The sequence below is a fragment of the Colobus angolensis genome, unplaced genomic scaffold (genome assembly GCF_000951035.1).
Source record: "Colobus angolensis palliatus isolate OR3802 unplaced genomic scaffold, Cang.pa_1.0 Scaffold33, whole genome shotgun sequence".
In the NCBI taxonomy this organism is placed as follows: Eukaryota; Metazoa; Chordata; class Mammalia; order Primates; family Cercopithecidae; genus Colobus; species Colobus angolensis.
The window spans coordinates 7,503,396-7,526,285 of record NW_012116599.1 but is presented as its reverse complement, the minus strand read 5'-3'; the positions used below and the strand labels follow the sequence as shown (position 1 = coordinate 7,526,285).

Sequence of the window (22,890 nt, the reverse complement as noted above, 5' to 3'; positions counted from 1 at the left end):
GTCTTATGCTTACGATAGGATCATTCATACCCCAAACCTCAGCGTCATGTAGTAAGCCCATGTAAGAAGCCTGGGCACACATGCACTCCTTAAATCTGAAATAAAAGCCAAAATTATTATAAATAAATACATAAATAATTTGAAGCGCTGAAAACCTCATTGTTTATAATGCGGCAGTGTCTAACATTTGTGGTCAATAAATAACAGTATACTGGAAGAAAGAGCATTTAGTTTGGGAAGGGAATCACACTTTAGAAGGGGTGGAGCAGAAGATTTTAAATAACACAGATTTTTTAAAGTGAATTATGTTTAAACATACATTGATAATTGTTTGGAGACGTAACAATAACACAGCAAAAGCATTTATTGAGCACTTCCTGTGTTTTAGACTTTGTGTTTAAAACCTTCCAAAAATCCCATGAGATAGGTACTGTTGTTTTCCCCATTTTATGGGCAAGGATATGGAGCCTCCTAGTGGTTGCATAATTTACAAAACTAATAGGAGCAGAGCTGGGAATGGAGCTGGGTTCTCAAACACCGTCCCACACTCCCTCTCCTGGCCTGGGTTGGTGTCAGTGCAATCACATGTCGCTTAAAGACAGGAATGCATCCTGAGAATTGAGTCATTAGGTGATTTTGTCATTCTGCAAACACAGAGCGTGCTTACACATATCTATAAGAAACTGCAACACCTCAACAAGAAAAACAACCCCATTAAAAAGTGGGCAAAGGATATGAACAGACACTTCTCAAAAAACACACACAATTGGCCCACAAACATGAAGAAATGAACATTACTAATCCTCATAGCCTACTACACACCTAGGCCATACGCTGTAGCCCATTGTTCCTAGGCTACAAACCTGTATAGCAAGTTACTGTTCTGAATACTGTCGGCATGTAACACAGTGGTAACTATTTGTGAGTCTAAAGATACCTGAACATTTAAAAAAAAAAATTACAGTAAGTACAGTATTATAATTTTATGGGAACACAGTCATATACGTGTTCTGTTGTTGACAGAAATATCATTATGAGGTACATGACTGTACTTCAGCAAAGAAACGGTTCTACATGATAAAGAGAATTTAGAGGTCAAGGACTAGCCAGGAGGGTGTCGGTGAGAGATGAGGTGGAGGTGAAGGAGTGAAGAGCAAAGGGTGATGGTAAATAGGTCGATATTCCCCACCCATCTGCACCCCCACTCTTTCACCAAAAGGTGTTCAGATACCCTGCTAAACTCAAAGGCTTGATATGAACGATTTCTTTTTCTATGTAAACCGAAGAAGTGACTGAGTTTTACATAAGGGTTGATCTCCTGCAAGCAAACTAACCTTGTAGAAATCTTTTGAGGGTGCTCCAATTTCGTGGCAGCAAACTGAAGAATTAAAGGTAATCAAAAGGGATTTCAAGGAGCATGGAGTCCCCTTTAGCCCCAACGGACAATTAGGCAAAAATAAGATACAACTTTTTTCTCCTCCTCACTGTCTTTAGAAATAAATCTTCTGTCACTCCCCAGTATTTAAAACGGAAAGCACAGAATCTTATCAAGACAGTGGAATCTTCACCTATATCAACTTTCTCTCCCAGTGTACTCTCCTTTCCACTTTGAATCCTAGATTAACTCATTCAGAAACCCCCTGGTCTTTCTGAATTTCCATATCTTAGAGCCCACCCATTTTCATTTGTCCAGATTTCAGTATCAATTTAGTTTGTACCTCTGTTGTAGCACTCACTGGAGTCTGTCTTCATTTACAGCTGTCTGATTTCAAGTTTCAGATCATCAGACTAGTTTAGCCCACCAAACTGCAAGGAACCATGACCATCTCGTTCATCTCATCACTGCATGCCACACCTAGCTCTGTGAGCGTAGAGGGGCTGTCCTTACGTGTTCTTTAAAGGGATAAGTGAGTAAGTAGAGTGAGTGAGTGAATAAATGGACACAAATTAATGAATGAAGTCGCTGTGGGACTTGGCATGTTTTGCTTAACTTATCTGTAATTCAGTTTCTTTACAGATAACGTGAGAGAGTTGAACCAGATAATTTTATTTATTTATTTTATCTACTTATTTATTTGAGATGGAGTTTTGCTCTTGTTGCCCAGGCTGGAGTGCAATGGCACAATCTCGGCCCCCTGCAACCTCTGCCTCCCAGGTTCAAGTGATTCTCATGCCTCAGCCTCCCAAGTAGCTGGGATTACAGGCACCCGCCACCACACCCAGCTAATTTTTGTATTTTTAGTAGAGACAGGGTTTCACCATGTTGGCCAGGCTGACCTCAAACTCCTGACCTCAAGTGATCCGCCCACCTTGGCCTCCCAAACTGCTGAAATTACAGGCATGAGCCACTGCGCCCGGCCTAAACCAGATAATTTTTTAAGTCACTTCTTGCTCTCAGATTCTGTGATTTTACACTGAAATAAAAATACAAGAAACACATTTTCCTACATATACTCACTTATATTTTGGAGAGTTATTCCACTTGTGTTTGCTGTCTCATTCATGTACTGATAGCGAAATTTAAAAATGTATTTGGCAAGAGCTATTTGAAGCTCAAGAATATTTTTTATGCTTTTATTCTGCTTTCAAGTGGGAAAATGTTAACTAGATGTAGATGTGGAATCATGATGAGGCTGGGGAATGACAAAAGGATAAACTTCAATGCTCAGCTGCCCTTGCCCAGATAGTGCCGTCTCTCCTTGCCCAAGGAGAGGGTCTTTTTGAGGCTTTTCTGAAGGCTACGAAGAGATTGTTCACATACCCTTCAGTTGCCTCCTGGAATTCTAAGTCTCAGACAGGAAAATATAATGATATTACAATGAATTTTTCTTTGTTCTTTTTGTTGTTGTTGTTGTTTCTGTATATGCTAAAGCCAGATTAATGGGTGCTTCAGGGAATAAAGTCGGAAACATTGAAATATGAAAGAAACAAACAAAAAAACCCAGCTCCCTATCCTGTAGCTGTCAGTGATTTTTGGTAACATTAAAGAATATGAAGTGTTGGCAAGCTTTTCAAATCGCCTATTTATTTTTAATACTTGGTTTAACAACTGGAATTTAAGTGCAAAATTTATTCGTCACAACTTAACAGCCTGAGCTCGCTTAAGCTACTGCTTACATCATAAAGGCCATTTTTCTAAAAGTCATTGCCTAAAACAAGTGAAGTTCAAGGGAGTAAATTAGACAAAGAATACAGAAATCAGGATATACATCATTTTTACCAACAGAGACCACAAAAGAGAATAACAGCAGTATTCAGCATGCAGAAAGTCTTTTGAAACATGGATTTTTATTTTAGCTTATTTTGAAATATTTAATGAATACACAAAAATTATATGTATTCAGGGTATACAACATTTTGATTTGACACATGTATACGCTCTGTACTGATTACTGCAATCTAATTTTCACAGCCATCACCACCCCTAATTACCATCTGTTTGTGTGTGCATGTGTCTGTGTGTGTGTGTGTGTGTGTGTGTGTGTGGTGAGGGCAATTAAAATCTTCTCTCTTATCAAAATTCAAGTAAACTTTACAGTACTATTAAGTATAGTCGCCATGCTGTACATTAGATTTCCAGAACTGATTCATCTTCAAACTGAAAGTTTATACCCTTTGACCAATTTCTCCCCATTTTTCTCATCCCCCAGCCCCATGCAATCACCATTCTACTCTCTGCTTCTGTGAGTTTGGCTTTTTTAGATTTCACATACAAGTGAGATAATACAATACTTATCTTTCCGTGCCTGGTTTATTTCATCTAGCATAATGTCCTCCAGATTCTATTTTAATAACTAATTAGCATCATTGTCAAAGGAAACAAATATGAAAGACTAGTGGTTATCCTACTCACTATAATAGATGTTCCCTCTCGTGTTTTGCTTTGTTTTTCTCTAATTGTTTTTTCTATGTATTTATTCATTATGTGTCAACTACAGTTCGCAGAATTCCATTTTTCAAAGGCTTGAATTTAACGGTCATTTTTTTGAAAAGTAAGTTACCTCTCAACCCTTGGCAGCCTGTTAGAAGATTTAAGTTAATGAGTCTCTAAAGCATCCAATCTATAGGGATAGTAATTCAGATACATGCCTTGGGCTAAAGTTTTCATATGCAAACCTGGAGCGGGCCAAATAGAGTGGTTCTTAGAGTACCCGCGAAACTAAGAACCACTTGATGTCTTTTATTAATATAGATATTCAATCCGGATAATTCTATTTAAAAAAGAAGTACTTTTCCTGCATTTGCAGCTATATTTTAGGACTAAGTCCTCTGAACATTTTTCTGCTTCCCTATGTAGAGTCACTCAAGTTGTGCCTTTAGTAATTGCTATTGAGTTGTTGGGATTTTTAATAAATTTTACCTATACCAATGAGATTGCAGCATTAGTTAATTATTAAAGATGCACCAAGTGTATGCTCAGTTATACCTGAGGCTTCTTGGAGAGGTAAAGTTTGGAGTTATTTAGTAGTTTGGTTGTCAAACATATGAGAGAGGAAAGTTAGATGTTTAGTTTAGATAAACTATTTGCATTTTAAAATTAAGTTCACTATCACTTATTCTCCATGATTCTAAGTATATAAATTATCTTTTATCTGTTCTAAAATAATTGAGCTATCCAGATTACAAACATGATTTTCTACCTTTTCTTTTTCCTATTTTCTCTGTCCGAATGTGTATGACTTTCAGAAGAGGGAGAAAGCAACCACTAGATATTATTACGTTTTATTACTTTAAAGGTGAAAAAGTCTTTAATAGAAGCTTAGTGGAAGAGTTAAAACACAAAATTCTACAAAATTGTAAAGCATGCAATATTTATATTCAATTTATCATGTCTATGGCATTTTTTCTTACACTATAGTCAAAGTTAGGTTGTCTCATTGTACCTGAGGAAGACTTTTGTCAATTATTTGATGAGGTTTTTAACATCAATGAAAACTACATCCTCGGCCAGGCACAGTGGCTCACACCTGTAATCCCAGCACTTTGGGAGGCCAAGATGGGTGGATCACTTGAGGTCAGGAGTTCAGGACTAGCCTGACCAACGTGGTGAAACCTTGTCTCTACTAAAACTACAAAAATTAGCCAGGCATGGTGGCACATGCCTGGAGTCCCAGCTACTCAGGAGGCTGAGGCAGGACAATAGCTTGAACCTGGCAGGTGGAAGTTATAGTGGGCTGAGATCGTGCCACTGCATTCCAGCCTGGGCGACAAAGCGAGACTCCATCTCAAACAAAACAAAACAAAAAAGTGCATCCTCAATTAACTCTTCTAAACATTTAAAATAAAACTAACCTATGTATCCTTTCATACATTGTGTCGAGAAATTGAAATTATGCCTTGGATTCAAGTGTTTGATCTGTACATAAAAGCTGGCATTTGCTCATTCTGATCCAACATCTTTTTCTCTAATAATAAAGGATCTGTTGTCTGCAGGTCTATAAGTTCTCTCAGCATTATTCATATTTGAAATTTAATCAGTAATAATGACTAGGGAATGCTTGATATTTTTAACCTGCCTATATTTCCGTTTTAAATTGCAGTCTTTTTGTAATTTCACGTATGTCATTGGACACCTGTTGCATATTCCTTGCAATCATTCCGTGGTATTATAACACATGATGACAGGCAGTACCCATAATGCTGGCATCCATTTATATCCATTAAGTCATAAACGCCTCTAGGAACAAGAGGGAAGTCATTTCTCAATTAAATGTTCCATAGCCCTGAAAAACAAAATAACATTCTGTTCTTATACATAAGTAATAAAGGTTTAGAAAAGGCAATTTAATGTCTTAGGTCAGTAAATAATGTTTATGTAATTAAACAGAAATAAATACTTATGCCAAGTAAATAGAATTTGGGTGGCAGAAAAAAATAATTACAGTCAAGGAGCCAAATTTTAATTATTTTATGTTCTCAGAAATGGCTGTTCTTTATAAATAGTCTATCTCAGTCACCAAAAAACTACATATTATATTATTCTATTTATATTAAATTTCCAGAACAAACAATCTATAGAAATATAAAGTAGATTAATAGTTGCCTAGGACTTGAAAGAGGGTATTTGGGGGAAATGGAGAATGACTGCTAATGGATATAGCTTCTTTTAGAAATGATGAATATACTAAAAGTTATTGAATCACACACTTTAAAAGGACATGTCATGTGGTATGTAAATTAGATCTGAATAAAGCCATTGTCTTTAAAAAATAAATACATAATGATAGTAAGAATCGATAAATAATTGGGTAAATATCCCCAGGCCCCAACCCAAGAGATTTTGATGAAATAGTTGTGGTTCAGAGCCCAGGAACATGCAAGTGTAAGAACTCTGTCCAGATGATTCTGATGTGCCATGCAGGCAGGTTAAATGTTCTTACTCACAGAGCCAGGTGGTCTTCAGACCTAAATGCAGCTCCTTCCAGGAGTAAGCCAGTACCTGTGATACTCCATTGGTGGTCTGTTTGTTTGCATGATTGCTTGTTTTTTATTGTTGTTGTTTTTGTTTGTTTTTTTCTTTTTCTTCTGTTCTCTCCTACTTGGGTCCTTTTAATTTCCACTTTCACTTTCTTCTCCCTTTTCCGGGAAATAAGAGTAGTCCTCATAGTTCTGGTTCAGCCTTTTTGACTGCTGACTAGTAGAAGATGACTAGCTGCTCTGTTTCTAAGACTCACCTGATAATTCACAAGCCACAGGACATGGCTCCCATCTCCTTTCCTCACAACAGCATGGGAGCTGAGAGCAGAGCCAGCATCTGCACATCCCCTCCCATGGCCAGTGTCCTCTGCTCCACATTACCACCTAGATTCATTCAGCAAATCTGCACTGTATTACATAGAGTAATACAATTACTCTAAGCCAAGGTTATACCCTCTAGTGATCATAAGATTTCAGAGAATGCAGAACGTTTTCTTCTTCTTCTTTTTTTTTTTTTGAGACAGAGTCTCACTCTGTCACCCAGGCTGGAGTGCAGTGACACTATCTCTGCTTACTGCAACCTCCTCCGCCTCCTGGGTTCAAGCGATTCTCCTGCCTCAGCCTGCTGAGTAGCTGGACTACAGGCATGCGCCACTATGCCCAGCTAATTTTTGTATTTTTAGTAGAGACAGGGTTTTGCCATGTTGGCCAGGCTGCCCTCGAACTCCTGAACTCATGTGATCATAGGTGGGATTATAGGTGTGAGCCACTGTGCCCAGCCCAGAACCGTCTTCTAAACAAATACTTGGATAATCCTGATTTAATTTTCCTAAGGGCCCTTGGAAATAAAAATGATTATCCCCAAGAAAAGAAATTAGTGCCTAGAATATCTGCCTTAAACTTAGAGTCTAGTGTTGGCATGTAGTGGAATTCCACAAAAAATTGCTGATTGATGGAAAACAGAGAATAGCCACGCTAGAGAAACTGCCAGTGGCTGGTAAAACACAAGAAAGCTATTCCTAAAAAATCATATAGGAAAACATCTTACGGTACTGTGTATTTTTAATATGCTAATTTTCTATTACCACTTTATTTTTATATAACCCAGAGCACATTTTTCCAAGCAGGTGAAGTGTAGAAACACATTTTTCTACTGATTCTTTAGTTTTCATCTGGTCCAAATAATTACTCAGGGCCTGCTTTCAAGAAGGAAACACTTGCTCGTAACAGCTCTTTAAAATGGAAATCTAAAATAAATATAATGTGTTACATATCTAGTAAAAGTCCATCAGACATTACATGTAAGTGTATCCTCTTGATTCAAATGACAAGTCTAAGACAATAAACACTACATTTTTGTGGCAAAATAGGTAATTATCTTGAGTGTATACTTATTTTTTAAGCTATCAACAAAATTGACTTCAGGTATGTTTAGTTAAAAGACCTCTAGTATCTTAGGTATTTCTACTCCTTTTACTGTATCTCTTATCACAAACTGTTTGAGGAGCTTCCCCCAGAATTACAATTCAACATTATTTTTAATGTTGACAATAAAAAAAGGAGAGAAGCTGGACAGTCTTCAATGTCAATAAAACTTTATATTTCATTTCGTGTAATGGTTGCAATCACTTCAAAGCAATGACTGGATATAAATGCAGTATTTTCCCAAACAGTCAAATGTATTCCAGAATGACCACAGCATGGTGGCATAATACCATTGATGAAAAAGATTGCCTACAGTCCGAGGCAGAAAAAATGTCATATTCTTTAGAAGGTAATTTTGGTCCAGGGTCCTGAATCTAGCAGAAGCCTTTTGGTTAGAAAAAGAAAGGAGGCAATGTTTTCTTTGGATGCTTTGTGAAATCAGCATTTTGATGCCATCAAATTAAGAGATGCTGTCATATCCCACATGGCCAGATGGCTGCATTGTTAGAAGCTGCTTAAAAGAAGGAATTGCTTTTCTTCTAAGAAAAACTGTAAGTATGTATTTGGTCATATTCAACATTCAAATATCTAGATTTTAAGGCAATTCGACATCATGCTGTGGGTTAATATTTTCTGAAAAGGTTTTCTTAATAGGTGTTAGCTAACTTTAGGAAAAATGAAAAAAATTCAAGCAGAGGAAATGAAAGGACTCACCTCCTAGCCCAAAACCCTGGTGTCATCTGACCTCTGACACAGTGATTTGCCCCTAGTGGATGCAGAATACAATGACATTTCTTAATGATTGCATTTCACTATCAGAATAGTCTAAAATGTTGACTAAAATTAATACATGAAAACATAAAATTGCACTTATAATATGGTTTTCATCCCAACAATTGTCATCATCAGTTGTTTCTACGTGTTTTCAATTCAAAAAGTCAAACTCATTTTTCTCTGATATAAAAGCACTGATTTCGTCTGACTTTATTTGTGTCAAATAAAACTAGGAAATACAGTTGCCTCAAAAAAGTTTCTGTGAATTACAATCCACTTAAAAATTACTTGTTTTGTATTGAATACTAGATTTTCATGTCAGCCTCTTCCTCACATCAGTTTTTCACAAAGATATATTTTATATCACCAGTTAACAAAATTTCACAATAAAATTTTAGTGTTATAAATGCCTACATGGAGCTTCATTTATGAAAAGAGAGTCATAAATAAGAGTAATCACTGAGATTACTTGGCTAATAACCCATGATACTAAAAAAAAGCAGTATATTTCCTATAGACATTCAAATTTTTATTATATATAAGTAGTTTTGAGGAATATTTTATTAGATTACATAAAAGTCAAACTCATAAGGTGGCATCATCTTCTCAGTGACATTTATTCCTGCAATGTCCTGTTTAAAAACCATAGTAATGATAGAAGAGCAGCATTTGAGTGTAAAAGATAGAGTACAACCACAAGATTAGCTCTGTTAAGAAAGCAAAAGAAGAAGTGCTTGTATGCTTTTGGGATGATGTGTGTTTCCATCTGCTTCAGCTGAGTATGTCTGCAGATGGTCTCAGTAAGGACACGTGCACAAATACACAAAAGAAATGTATTTGATGTGAAGAGAAAGGAGCTGCCATTCCAAGAAAAATGTTAGCACCTTTTATGTGTCTTTATTACACTTATGATTCTCAACATTTTGTTGTCTTCTACTTTTTAGCAAATCCTTCTTTGTGAGAAAAAGAAGCCAATCTAAGTACTGGAAATAGGAGCCAATAGCTCCGGTTATTGGCTCATTTAATTCTTCTGTAGCTTCTCTACATATTCCCTATACCTTTACGGGAAGAAAACTGTTTATTGACTACACTGGAATTCATTCTATAAATGAGGGAAATGATTATTACAAATGTCCCTTCTTGTACACCTGTCACCTGCGCTCACCAACAAGAATTTATTGAGCATCTGCCAGATGCTTGGCACCATGCTGAGCACTGGGAATCGAGTGATGGACAGGGCCTGCCCTCATGAACTAACAGGTTGTGAAGGCTGCAGGAAAATCAACCACTTCTATGTTCAAGAAAAAAGAATAATTATGTAAAAATACATACTTAAAAAAATCCTTTCCTAGGTCATTTGGCATATTTGGATTTGCTCATGCAGGCGTTTTACAGATAATGCAAAAGCATCACAGTACTTATGCCTTATTCTCCATCGGCTGGTGGCTCCAGCATGCAGCCCTAGCCTCCGCACTGACAGGATTCTCTCCAGCTCATGGAACCGTAATGCAGAATCTTCCAGGCTTTATCATTTTAGTCACTCATAACATTCACCCTAACTGCTCCTGCAAAAAACAAAATAAATAAACTTTATTTCAGTTTCCCACTACCAAAAGTTTCCTCCTGTAATAACACTGTAAACATGTTCGTGATTGACCCAGTTCTCCCAGCTCCCTTCTCCAACACACATGGCCCATGATGTTTCTGTCACTTTAAGGACATGTCCTGCCTTCAGACAGATCATAACTCCCAAGAGCAAGAACAATGCCTTATATTGTTTGTCTTCTCAGCACCCAGGATTGACACCATGCACTTTGGAGACATTCGATCTCCTCATCAAACATTCAGTCTCCTCATCAAGGCCTCCTAATCCAGGCTCACCACTCCCCAGCTCTACTAGACAGAGCCTGGTCCTATATTCTCCTTGGACTTCAGCATTAGTGGTCGCTTAAATCTCAATAGCCCCAGTTTGTAGAGATTGAAAACTTGCTAAGAGCAATCCAGTCACAGGGTCCATTTCATCAAGAAGTGGATTTACTGTAAAACTATCAAAATTTAGGTTTCAGGGCTGTTAATACGCAGAGGCCCCAGTTTCAAGGCCCTTGGGACAGGGCCTGTCCATGTATTCACATGGCTAGGTGTTTTTGTAAAATAGTCAAAGTAAGATATTTTAATTTTGATTATCTCTTTCCATTCCGACTCCTACTACCTCTTACCTCCCCCCATACTGAGAGTCATTGGAGTGACCACCGGTGTTATTGCGCTGTGGCTTAAGGGAAATTGAGGGGGTTGTGTTTACATGATACATTTATGTGGCTTGATATCACTTTCACATACAGTTAAGTGATTGCTAGCCATCCACACATAGCAATGACTTCCAGGAATGCTTCTACCATCAAGAGTGGTAACCCAGCCAGACACTGCAACACGAATGTGCCAGGTAAGGGATAGTGTGAGCATGTCCTACAGCTTCCAGTACCAAAAATATGTAGGCAGTGAGAGAAAACAAGGTTTACATGCCAGAAGCCACTCTGTGTAAAATTCTTCCAGTCATCAGACACGTAAAACTGAAGTGCAAAATTGGGTCCTCATTGAGGCCTAGTCAAGCAGAAATTTCCTCTTGGTGGGCATTCATTTGATAGTATAGCACTGAAAATCAGAAATGCATGATGCATTTTTTTCATGGAAATCACACAAAAGAGAATCAATCCAAATTATGTCTTTAGAGTATGAAACTGTAAAGGTAGTACAAAGAGTGAGTATGCCTATGACAACTCATATATGAAAGGAAGTGTATAGCAGTTTCCCACTGAATTTGACAATAGGCTGAAAAACATATTTTCAATAAAAATTTAGAAGTTAAAAAAATCAGTCAACCATATTAGAGGAAAACTGGCTTATTTTTCTAGTTTCTCTAGAGAAGACAATGTTTCAATATTGCTTTCACATGAAGAAGTGACCAAAGAGTATTTAGTCAAAAATGTAAAGAAAAAAAAAAAAAGAAAAAAAAACCTATTATGGAGGTGCATTGGGCAGTCGATTAGATATCATATTTCTGGCAGTTTTTATGTTTTTAGCATTTGCCAGCCCTTTTAAGTTCTAGCTTTCTTGTGATTCCTTTTTTCCTTCTAAATAAGTAAATATTCACTCTCACACCTAATTTAGAACATTCCTTTTCTTTTTTTTTTTTTTTTTTCCCATGAGATGGAGTCTTGCTCTGTTGCCAGGCTGGAGTGCAGTGGCATGATCTTGGCTCACTGAAACCTCTGCCTCCCAGCTTCAAGTGATTCTACTGCCTCAGCCTCCGGAGTAGCTGGGATTACAGGTGCATGCCACCAAGCCTGGCTAATTTTTATATTATTAGTAAAGATGGGGTTTCACCATGTTGACCAGAATAGTCTCGATCTCTTGACCTCATGATCCACCCGCCTTGGCCTCCCAAAGTGCCGGGATTACAGGCATGAGCCACCACAATCGACCGTTATTCCATTTCTTAAAGAAGGCCTCACATTTCATGCATATCAGGCCCTAAGAAGCCTGGATCATCCCCTACTACCAAGATATTGAAAGATGTGCACAAGAAGGGTAAGCAAGAAGTCGGTTTGAGTCTTGCTTTGTTTTTATCTTGGTTCAGCTAGCAAATGTGGAGAGTGTCCTTCAGGTGTAGGCAGAGTTTCATTTAGTAGCCTAGAATGGGTGAAAAGAGAGTTCATCCTCAGAGAACTCAAGAAAATATTGGAGGGCAGACAAATTGTTACTATAAATGCCTTTCTTTGCTTTCTGGTCTCTGCTTTGCCCTCTCCCACTGTGATGCAGGATAATAAAAGCTTTGTCATGCCCAGGGGCAAGGTAATGGGCCTTTCTTTAAGGTGAATGGAAAATCTTCTCATCAATTCAATACCTCCAGTCCCAGTTGCATGTTATTAAAAGTCCCCAAGAACTGTTGGATATTGAACTAGTTTTCCAAGGGCAAAGTTTCAATTATTATATGAATATTCTCAAACTTCCCTAGATCATGAACTGCTTCTGAGCTCCATCTTCTATTTATGCTTCCATTTGCACTGTCTGAAAAGAGACTCGTGCCAATTTCTTCCTGTTTTTCCATCTTACTAACCCAGACTAAAAATAACTTCTGATGAGAGTGTGGGTCATTTTATGCCCTTTCTTCTCCCTAATGCCCATCAAGTTATCGGGAGCATTCGGGGTCCCTGACTTCCCACAACACAAGTTATTCTTAACAGGCAGATTTAAGTACAACCCTAGGGTTGCACTTCAAGGATCTCGTGAGTCCATGAAACTTGAAGCGATCTCTTATTCTTTGGGACTAAAGCAGATGTGATCTTTATACTTCTGTTTCGGTTTTTAAGATCTTTCTCAAAACCTTTCCATTATTTTTTTAACCTCAAAAAGAAAAAAGATAGACTAAGAAACCATGACCCTAAAAAGTAACTAAAGATCAGAAATCCCCATATATTTGCAGGCATCTGAAAGTTCAAATGTCTAACTAAATTCTAGGTAATTAATGTTCTCAGTTTTGTATCATCAAATCAACTTGTTAGAAATAAAAACCTTTGGATGATTTTTAGCAAAGTATTAAAGAACCTCATTTGCATCGTCTCATTTAGCACAAACCTAACTAGACCTAATTACCGACACTTCCCTTCCTCTAGGCCTGCCTGCAATCAGATTCTCTTATTGCCTGTTGCTTGACAGCATGTTACACCTTCTCACCTCAAAGTATTAATCATGCTGTCTGTCCAACCCACTAGTGATGGTCCCCATCCATTCCCTATCCAACAAAAGTATTTTTATCTTTCAAACACATAGCTAACCTCTTTGAAAACTTTAACTTTCTTTTCTCCAACCCCATCTGAATACTCATAGTAGTTCTCTAACTATGGGATATGTTTGAGATTTAAATTACAGGCATAAGTCACTTACTGTTGGGGACATGTTATAAGAAATGCATCATTAGGTGATTTTGTTACTGTTTGAACATCATAGACTGTACTTACACAAGTCTAGATGGCATAGCCTACTGTACCCCTAGGTTATATGGCATAACCTATTACTCCTAGGCTATAAACCTGGACAGATGTTTCTGTCCTAAATACCACAGGCAACTGAAACACAATCATTAAATATTTGTATATATAAACATATGTAAACATAGAAAAGGTAAAAACAGTAAAAATACGATATTATGATCTTAAAGGACCACTGTTGTGTACGTGATCAGTTCTTGACCAAAATATTGTTCATTATGCAGCATATGACTTTATAACAATGTTTCATTGTTGTTCAGATTTATTGTTTAATATTATGGCTATTGTTTTTAGACTAACCCATTCAGACATTTATCCAAGATGGCTAGCAAAGAGGCAAATTGTATAACAAGGTAAAATAAAGTAAAATGAACTAAAACAATGTGGCAAAGAGGAGTTCTGGTTTATTATGCACTATATTAAAAGTGGGTGGAGAAAAGGAGCAAAAATGAGAAGTGGAAAGGAGAAAATAGAGAAAAGTATTTATTGCAATTACAAACAGCCTTAGAGCATGAAAAGTTATTTTTCCTATTTCATGAGAATTGATAACACCTTATAAACTTGAAGATTTTGTTGTAACTGTTCTATTCGCTCTAATACAAGCAGACTTTTTTAGTATGTTGGGCCATAAAAGGAAGAGGGCATTTGTTGTAACCAGTGGGAAGCTGAGTAGGGTGCTGGAGAGCTATTTAGAGGCTCAAAAGTGAAATGACTATTTCTTTTTTTCTTTCTGTTTTCTTTCTTTCTTTCTTTCTTTTTTTTTTTTTTTTTTTGAGGTGCAGTCTCACTCTGTCACCAGGCTGGAGTGGGCACGATCTCGGTTCACTGCAACCTCCACCTCCCGGGTTCAAGCAATTCTCCTGCTTCAGCCTCCCGAGCAGCTGGGACTACAGGCGTGTGCCACCACGCCCAGCTAATTTTTGTACTTTTAGTAGAGACAGTGTTTCACCATTTTGGCCAGGATAGTCTCGATCTCTTGACCTTGTGATCTGCCTGCCTCAGCCTCCTAAAGTGCTGGGATTACAGGCATAAGCCACCACGCCCTCCCTGAAATGACTATTTCTATGCCAAACTGTCTAAGATGTGGAAGATTCCCAAAGCATTTGCCCCAGCTGATTCTGGCTTTCTTTCTTCTAAAAAGACAGTCAGGTTTTGACTTTACTATTTTTGCCCTCTTTCCCAGGTCTGCTTTGTGAATCTTGATGTGAACAAGGATGAATGCAGCACAGAGCACCTGCAACAGGTAACATTTGAAACTCAAGCTGTCCAGGAGGTGATTACAAGGACTATTCAACTTGATTTCATCTGTAAATAATGCTCATTTTGTAGGAGACTCTTTGGTTAGATAGTTTCATTACAGTCCATTTCCCTGACCCTTTCCCTAGCACTTACCCTCTACAGTTTGCCCTTTTTACATTTGTGAAACTTGCTTTCCCATGTGATTTGTTTTATGTGACCACCAGAGCAGGCGCCAGAGAAAAGGCAAGTAGGCAAGGTAAAAAGAAACTTTATTAGCTAGCCAATGTGAAGGAAGAAAGGGCGAAGTTCACCGGTCTCCGGCAGTGGAGGCCGAGGAAGTCGCTCCGGCGTTCTCGGGCAAGGTTCCTGGGTCTGCATATGAGGAGGCAGCCGAGGAAGTTCGCGCCGCGCACCTGCCGGGAGCAGCTTTTATGTCTTGGGCCTGGGAGTGGGAGGGCGGTAGGCAGGATGCGGGAGGGTCAAGGGCTGTGTGGTGGGCGCGGTCAGGTAGGTTTCGGTTTCCTTGGTCGGACGTCATGCTGCACCTGCACAGCCGACCTGTACCTTTCCCGGACGCGGGAAAGTTGGTGATGAAGAACCCGGAAGTACGCCATCTTAGTCACCTTTGTTCTTTGTTTCCCTCTCCCTCCGTCCAGACAGTCCAACCTTTTACTGATTATGATGATTGGGGGTGTCGTTGTCTGTCCGGCTGCTTCCTGCTGTCAGGGGGCATTGTCATGAGGGTCCATGGTTGGCACCTGGACATAGGGATGTAGGAGCATCTGGTTGAAGGCGGCACGGGTGATCTCTTGAACTTTGGCTCGGAGAAATTTGATTAAGATGGGGGCAAAACATAGGATAAGACAGAGAATTAGTATAAGGATGAGGAATGGGAGCATCTGTTGCATTACCGGTAATAACCATATAGGTGGACCTGGGGTTAAGGGAGTGTTGTAGTTCTTTAGTTCTGTTTTAATCCGGTTTAGGGTTTGGATATTAGTGTCAACTAGACCTGATTCATTTATGTAATAGCAACATTCTTCTCCTAAGAAAAGATATGTTCCTCCTTTTTCTGCTGTGAGAAGATCTAGTGCTCTTCTGTTTTGTGCTGCCACCTGAGCCACTGAAGTGATTTGACATTGTAAAGAGGCTAGACTTTCAGCCGATGCCTCTATAGCTTCTTGAATTTGGACAGTTAGAGATCAGGTAGATTGTACAGAGTAGGCAAGAGCCCCAGTTCCAAGACTTGACGCCACTAAGGAGGAGGCTAGGGAAATCCCGATGACTAAGGGAAGGAAGATGGCCCGTTTTTGGAGATTATTAGGAGGAGAGTTAAATTGTAAGGTGAGTTCAGCTACTTCTGCTTTGCTATATAGGGTTAAACTGGGTACTAAGGACACTGGGACGCAGAGGGATTGGCTGATGGATGTGTCGTTAAGGACCTTGAAGAGGGTTTTATTACACCAGAAATAACCTCCAATGGGGGCCGTCTGGATCTTGTTGGGTGGTTGGGTGTACTTACACCAGGAGGAGTTTGGGGCAGAGTAGCAGAAAGGGAGGATTGGATATTTTGGGTTTTGGTATAGTGGGACTTGGAGCAAAAACGGTTTTTGGGAGGTGCTTGTAGAGCCAGTTGTAGCCTTGAAAGCAGTTGGTAAAGGGACTGCCACTAAGGGGGCTTCTTTAAGGGCTGCACAGAGGAAACAGTGGGAGAGATGTGTTATGTTAGCTGCCCATGTTAAGTTTAACCCTTGACGGACTAGCTTTAACCATGAGAAGGGGTCTTTGTTGGATGAGTGTAGTTGATCTTGTATGGAAGAGTGTAGTTGATCTTGTATGGAGGAGTGTAGTTAATCTTGTAGGGCCTGTTCTTGTGATTGTATGGCTAAGGTTAAATTTTGTAGGTGTTTTATATTTTTAGGGAGGGAGTTTTCCTGTTGGACTAGTATCCTTTTGATCAAGAGGGTGGCAGTTGGATATGAAGCTGAACACCTAGCATAGAGTCCTCCTTTTACTCCATCCGCCCATCGGGGGTCCCACGGGTCTTGGATATTTAGTTGATATTGATAGGGTACAGACTGCATGTGCTGGGTGAAGAAGTGATCACCCTCATGTACATAGTGGATTTTACAATATTGATAGGGGCATCCTAGGTTTGTTGCTTGCCAGTAGTTTTTACAATTATATTCTGTTTGGTCATATAGAAAGCAGAGAAACGGGTTAGGCCATCTATCTTTGCAAGAAGTGAGGGTGAAATTTATGGTGAGGAGGGACTGACAGCCTTGGGGTGGGCAGTCTGCAGTGCCTTGTAGCTGTGAATATTGTTTGTTGTTCTCTGACCAAGTTTCAATTATAGAGAATCTCCATACAAAAGTGGGGTTAGTAATGGAGATTGGAGTGCAAGAGAAAAATAGTAATATAAGTATAAAATAAGACTTCATCTTGAGTGTAATCACAGAGTACACCTTGCCACTGGAGATGTTCTATAAAGGTAAGTGGGAAAACCACTGTGATGGGCTATGATCTGGGGGCAAGTAGGGATCTGGGGTAATATACTGGAATTCTGTTATGTTTATATAGACTATGGTGAGAAATCGGGATAAGCGTAAGAGGTCAGGGAACATGTGGTGGTCAAGGGAGTTTGGTGAGTCTGAGGCGGGTAGGGGCAAGTCTAGTAGATGTCCACTGATTGTCTTCTGTGGGGGCTTTCTTTAGTTGTGATACGTGGACCCACTGCATGTGTCCTAGAAGTTTGGCTGCTGTGTATGTGGATAGGAGGACAGTATATGGGCCTTTCCACCTGGACTGAAGATCTTTGGCTTGGATATTTTTTGAATATACTTGGTCTCCTGGGCTAAGAGAGAGATGTGGGTTACAGGTGTCTGTTGGAGGGGGGTGTGCTAGTTCGGCATGTTGTCTTAGGAGTTGTCTTAAGAGGGTTAGGTATGGAAGATAATTTGCTAGCGGGGAGGAAAGGGTGAGTAACTGCTGGAGTGTGAGGGGCTGGTCGTAGACTAGTTCGAATGGACTGAGGCCTGTCGGACTCTGTGGGGCTGCTCGCAGCCGAGTTAGGGCCAGGGGAAGGAGAGTTACCCACGATTGTCAAGTTTCGAGGGAGAGTTTGGTGAGTTGCTGCTTGATGAGCCCGTTGGCCTTCTCTACTTTACCGGAGGACTGAGGTTTATAAGGGAAGTGGAGTTTCCAGGTAATGTGTAGGAGGGTTGCCACCTGCTGGACTACTTTGGAGATGAACGCTGGGCCGTTGTCAGACTGGAGAGTGAGTGGGAGGCCAAACCTAGGAATAATGTGTTCAGTAAGTGTGGAAGCAACTATATTGGCAGTTTCTCCTGTAGTAGGATAGGCTTCTATCCACCCTGAGAAGGTATCAATGAGGGTCAAGAGATATTTGAATTTCTTATGTTTTGGCATGTGGGTAAAGTCAATCTGCCAATCTTCGCCTGGTTGGTGCCCTCTGAGTTGATGGCTCGGATGGGGGTTGTGCAATGCGCCTTGAGGGTTTGACTTGAGGCATGTGGAGCACTGTTGGTTGATTATAATTAGGTGTTTCATGAGTGTGGGGCAGTGAACGAGGGGGCTTAGGAGGTTATATAGAGCTTTGGGTCCTATGTGTAGGGAATTATGTATGTCTTTATAATGGTGTGGAGTTGAGTTTTAGGAATAACTAATTTATTATTGAGGTAAATCCAATTGTCTGCAGCTAGTTTGGCTGTTGAATCTTGTAATAGTTTGGTCTTTTCTTCTTGGGTATAATTAGGGGTATATTGAGGAGAAAGAAAACAAACAGAAGGAAGTGTGGGAGTGGAGAATCCGGCAGCTGATTTGGCAGTGGTGTCAGCAAAGTTATTGCCAGCCGCCACCAGGTTAGATGGAGTCTGATGACCTTTACGGTGTATGATGGCTGCTCTGGAAGGCGCTGATAAAGCGTCTAGCAGTTTGAGTATTTGTTTTTTATTGACTATAGGGGTGCCACTGGTGGTTAGGAACCCTCTCTCTTTCCAGATGACAGAATGGATGTGTGCAATCAAGAAGGCATACTTAGAGTCTGTGTATATGTTTACCATTTTTCCTCTGGATAGGAGGAGAGCCCTAGTTAGTGCGATAAGTTCTGCCTGCTGTGATGTCGTTCCCTGTGGTAAAGGCTTAGCTTCTAGGACAGTAGAAGATCTAACTACCACATATCCTGCCTGTCTGTTTCCTTGAGAATTTATAAAGGAACTGCCATCTACAAATAGGGTTAACTGTGAGCCTTCTAAGGGCTGGTCATGTAAATGTAAGTGACTAGGTGGTTGGGCCTCTAAAAGTTCTGGACAGGAGTGTTCAGCATGAGGTTGCTTGAGAGGGTCAGGAAGTAAGGTTGCTGGATTTAGAGAGGAACAGACTCCTAGGGCAATGGTGGAGTCTTCTATGAACAAGAGGTGAAAGAGTTGGAGTCTGGATGGGGTCAAATGGCTAATACTTTTGTGGGCAATGAGATCTTGAAGGCGATGAGTAGAGAAGACTGTTAGGTTACAACCTCTAATGAGTTTCTTTGCTTCCTGGGTTAGGCAGGCTGCTGCTGCTAGGGCCCGAAGGCAGGGCTGCCATCCTTGGATGGTGGGATCTAGTTGTTTAGATAAATATGCCACGGGGCGTTAGGTGGTGCCTATAGGTTGGGCTAAAAGGCCAACAGCAACTTTTTGTCTTTCATCCGTGAAAAGCTGGAAGGGACATTGGAAGTCTGGGGGTGAGAGAGTAGGGTGTGAGAGAAGACAGTTTTTTAAGTAAGTGAAATGTTTATAGATTAACTTCGGGTTAGACAAAGGTCCTTGGGGAGTCTCCTTAACGGCTGCATATAGAGGTTTAGCTAAGATTCCAAAATTAGGGATCCAGTGTCTGAAAAACCCCACTAGGCCTAGGAAGGATTGGATTTCCTTAGTGTCTTGGGGAGGAGAAAGATTTTGTATTAGAGTTAAACGGTCTGTGGTAAGTGAGCGCATCGTAGGAGTGATTTCAATACCTAAATATATAACACATTGTTGTGAGAGTTGAGCTTTGTGTTTGGATACTCGGTAACCTTTGGATCCTAGATGATTAAGGAGGATTGCAGTGTCTAAAAGAGAGTCCTGCCTCGTGGGACTACAGAGTAAAAGGTCATCTATGTATTGGAGAATTTCACTATTGGTAAGAGGACAAGAGACTAAGTCTTTTGCTAGGGCCTGCCCAAAGAAATGGGGGCTGTCTCAGAACCCTTGGGGAAGCACTGTCCATGTCAGTTGGGTGGAGGTATGGGTGTCTGGGTCTTCCCGTGTAAAAGCAAAGAGAAACTGACAATCTGGATGTAAGGGAATAGAGAAAAATGCATCTTTTAGATCTAGCACAGTAAAGAGTGTTGTGTTAGGTGGGAGGAGAGAAAGAAGGGTATAAGGATTGGGGACTACTGGATGGGTGGGGCAAACAGCCTCGTTGATAAGATGAAGATCTTGCACTAACCGGAAAGTTCCATCCGCCTTCTTTACAGGTAGGATTGGGGTGTTTCAGGGAGAATGTGTGGGGGTGAGGATGTGCTGGCTGAGTAACCTGGTAATGATTGGTTTTAGTCCACGTAGGTGTTGTGGAGAGAGAGAAAACTGTGGGCGAGTTGGAAACTGAGATGGGTTTCTAAGTTTTATAAGTATTGGTGGATGATGGTCCGCCACGACAGGAGTGGAGGTGTCCCACACTTGGGGGTCTACCGGAATGGGGAAATCAGGGAAAGGGTTAGTAGGCTTGTTGGAGTCATTTGAGTTAGTCAATACTAGAAGCAGATGGCGGGTGGGGTGGGGGGCGCTAGTAGGAAAGGAGATACAGGCTTTCAGTTGACTTAAGACATCTCGGCCTAGTAGAGGAGTGGGGCATGAGGGGATGATGAGGAACGAGTGCACAAAATAGTTGTTGGCCAGGCAGCAATTAAGAGGCAGAGTTTTCTGAGGGCTGGACGGGGAGCCATTGACTCCTACAACAGAAATATTGGAGGGAAGGCTAGGCCCTTTGAAAGACGGCAAAATAGAGTAGGTAGCCCCACTGTCGATTAAAAAATTAATTGTCTTACCTGCTACCAGCAGAGTTACCCATGGCTTGGCGAGGGTGATGGGTGTCCCCGAGTCCCGGCACCTTCAGTTGTCGTCCAGATGTAAGAGCTGGAAGGAGCTCCCAGGGTCCTGAGAAGGGACATCACGTTGAGGCGCCATGCCTGTTTTCAGGGTGGGGCAGTCTGATTTCCAGTGCCCTTCTTCCTGGCACACTGGACAAGGAGTTGTTGGCAGACGAGGGTTAGGACACTTTGTAGCCCAGTGTCCAGCTACTCCACACTTGTAGCACGGCCACGTTGGCCTAGGCGGCTGGGGACTCTGGGGACAGTTATCAGCCCAATGCCCTGGATCACTGCATTTATAGCAAGCCCCTTTTGCTGTCTTTGAACCTCTGGGGGTTTTGCTCTCCGGTTTTGGGTTAAGGTTAGGCTGCAAAGCAGCAACTAAGGCTTGAGTCTGGAGCTGTACCTTCTGCTTTAGGCGGGCCTGTCATCGGGCCTCAGCCGTTTCCTCTCTGGAGTTATAGACCTTGAAGGCCAACTTGACTAGATCTTGAATAGGAGTTTGGGGTCCGTCCTCTGCCTTTTGGAGTTTTTTCCGAATATCTGAGGCCAATTGTGAAATAAAATATGATGCTAGAATAGTGGCCCCGGCTGGGGAAGCTGGGTCTAACCGAGTGTATTAAGTTAATGCTTCAGTTAGCCTGTTTAGAAATGTGGCCGGATTTTCATCTGAATCTTGAATAATTTCTTTTAGTTTATTAAAATTTACTACCTTATTTGAGGCCACCTGCATACCGGCCAGAAGACATTGAGTCATCATATCTCATCTTTGGTGGCCTGGCTGGCCCATTTGATAGTCCCAGTCTGGGTCTATAGAGGGGACTGCTTGTTCCCCTACTGGGAAGGCGGGGTCTGTTAAGTGTAGTTGGTTGGCATGCTGCCTGGCGGCCGCTAGGATGCGCTCTTGCTCCTCAGGGTTTAGAGTAGAGGTAAGAACAACATGGAGATAATGCCAGGTTAAATCGTAGGCCTGGCAAAGGTACTTAAATTCTTTGGTGTAAATTGCAGGATTGGCAGAAAAATCTCCTAAACGTTTTTCAATTTTTGAAAGATCTGCTAGTGAGAAGGGAACATGAACTCTAACCATGCTCTCTGTTCCGGCCACCTCATGCAAGGGTGCTAAGACCACAGGGGGGTTGTTGGATAGGGTGGGAGTAGGAGCAGGGGTAGTTAGGCAATCTTTAGAGCGGGTATGGGCAGATATAGGCAAACTAAGGTGACCAGGCGGAAGTGCCGAGGGGTTGGAGGGAGGTGCAGCCTCAACAATGGTGGGAGGGACTGAGGAGGACGGCGGAACAACAGCGGGAGTGGAAGGGGAAGGTGGAGTTGAGAGGGAAGGTGGGGCCAGAGCGGAAGGGGGAGGTGGAGTATACGGCGGGAGTGGTAAGGAGGGAGGGGAAGTAAGGTCTTCTGGCAAGTCAGACAGGAAGGATGACTCCTCCTTTTCGGACTTTGTTAGGCCTGCGTCCTTAGCCAGCATGACTTGGGCCAAGGAACACTGGCTACAAGTCCGGACGAGAATGCAAGGCCCAAAATCCTTGTATATAGTTAATTTTGGACCACTTGCCTAAGCGTTGGCAGAAATTACTGAGGTCGATTAAAATGTTACAGTCTAGAGTGCCTTCAGGCGGCCATTGAGACTGGTTGTCTAATTTATATTGTGGCCACGCCACAGTGGAGAGGAACACCAGTTGCTTTCACCTAAGATCTTGTTCTAATTGTAAAGTTTTGAGATTTTTTAGAAGACACCCTAAAGGGGAGTCTCTAGGTATTTTGGATTGGGGGTTTCCCATTGCCTTTCTCTCGCCTATAGGTGGAAACGGAAACCGAACTCTACCTGGCTACAAAGCGTCCTTTGGA

The 22,890-nt window shown here is 41.0% G+C and overlaps 1 protein-coding gene across 3 annotated transcripts in view; it reads left to right on the top strand.

Moving 5' to 3' along the window:
* Positions 1-22,890, top strand: part of SPHKAP (SPHK1 interactor, AKAP domain containing) — a 210,443-nt gene that overhangs the window by 146,196 nt on the left and 41,357 nt on the right. For all 3 annotated transcript variants that reach the window (XM_011951952.1, XM_011951953.1, XM_011951955.1), the window contains exon 4: positions 14,845-14,904. In XM_011951952.1, coding sequence (XP_011807342.1) covers positions 14,845-14,904 — 60 coding nt within the window. The remainder of the gene's footprint in view (positions 1-14,844; positions 14,905-22,890) is intronic.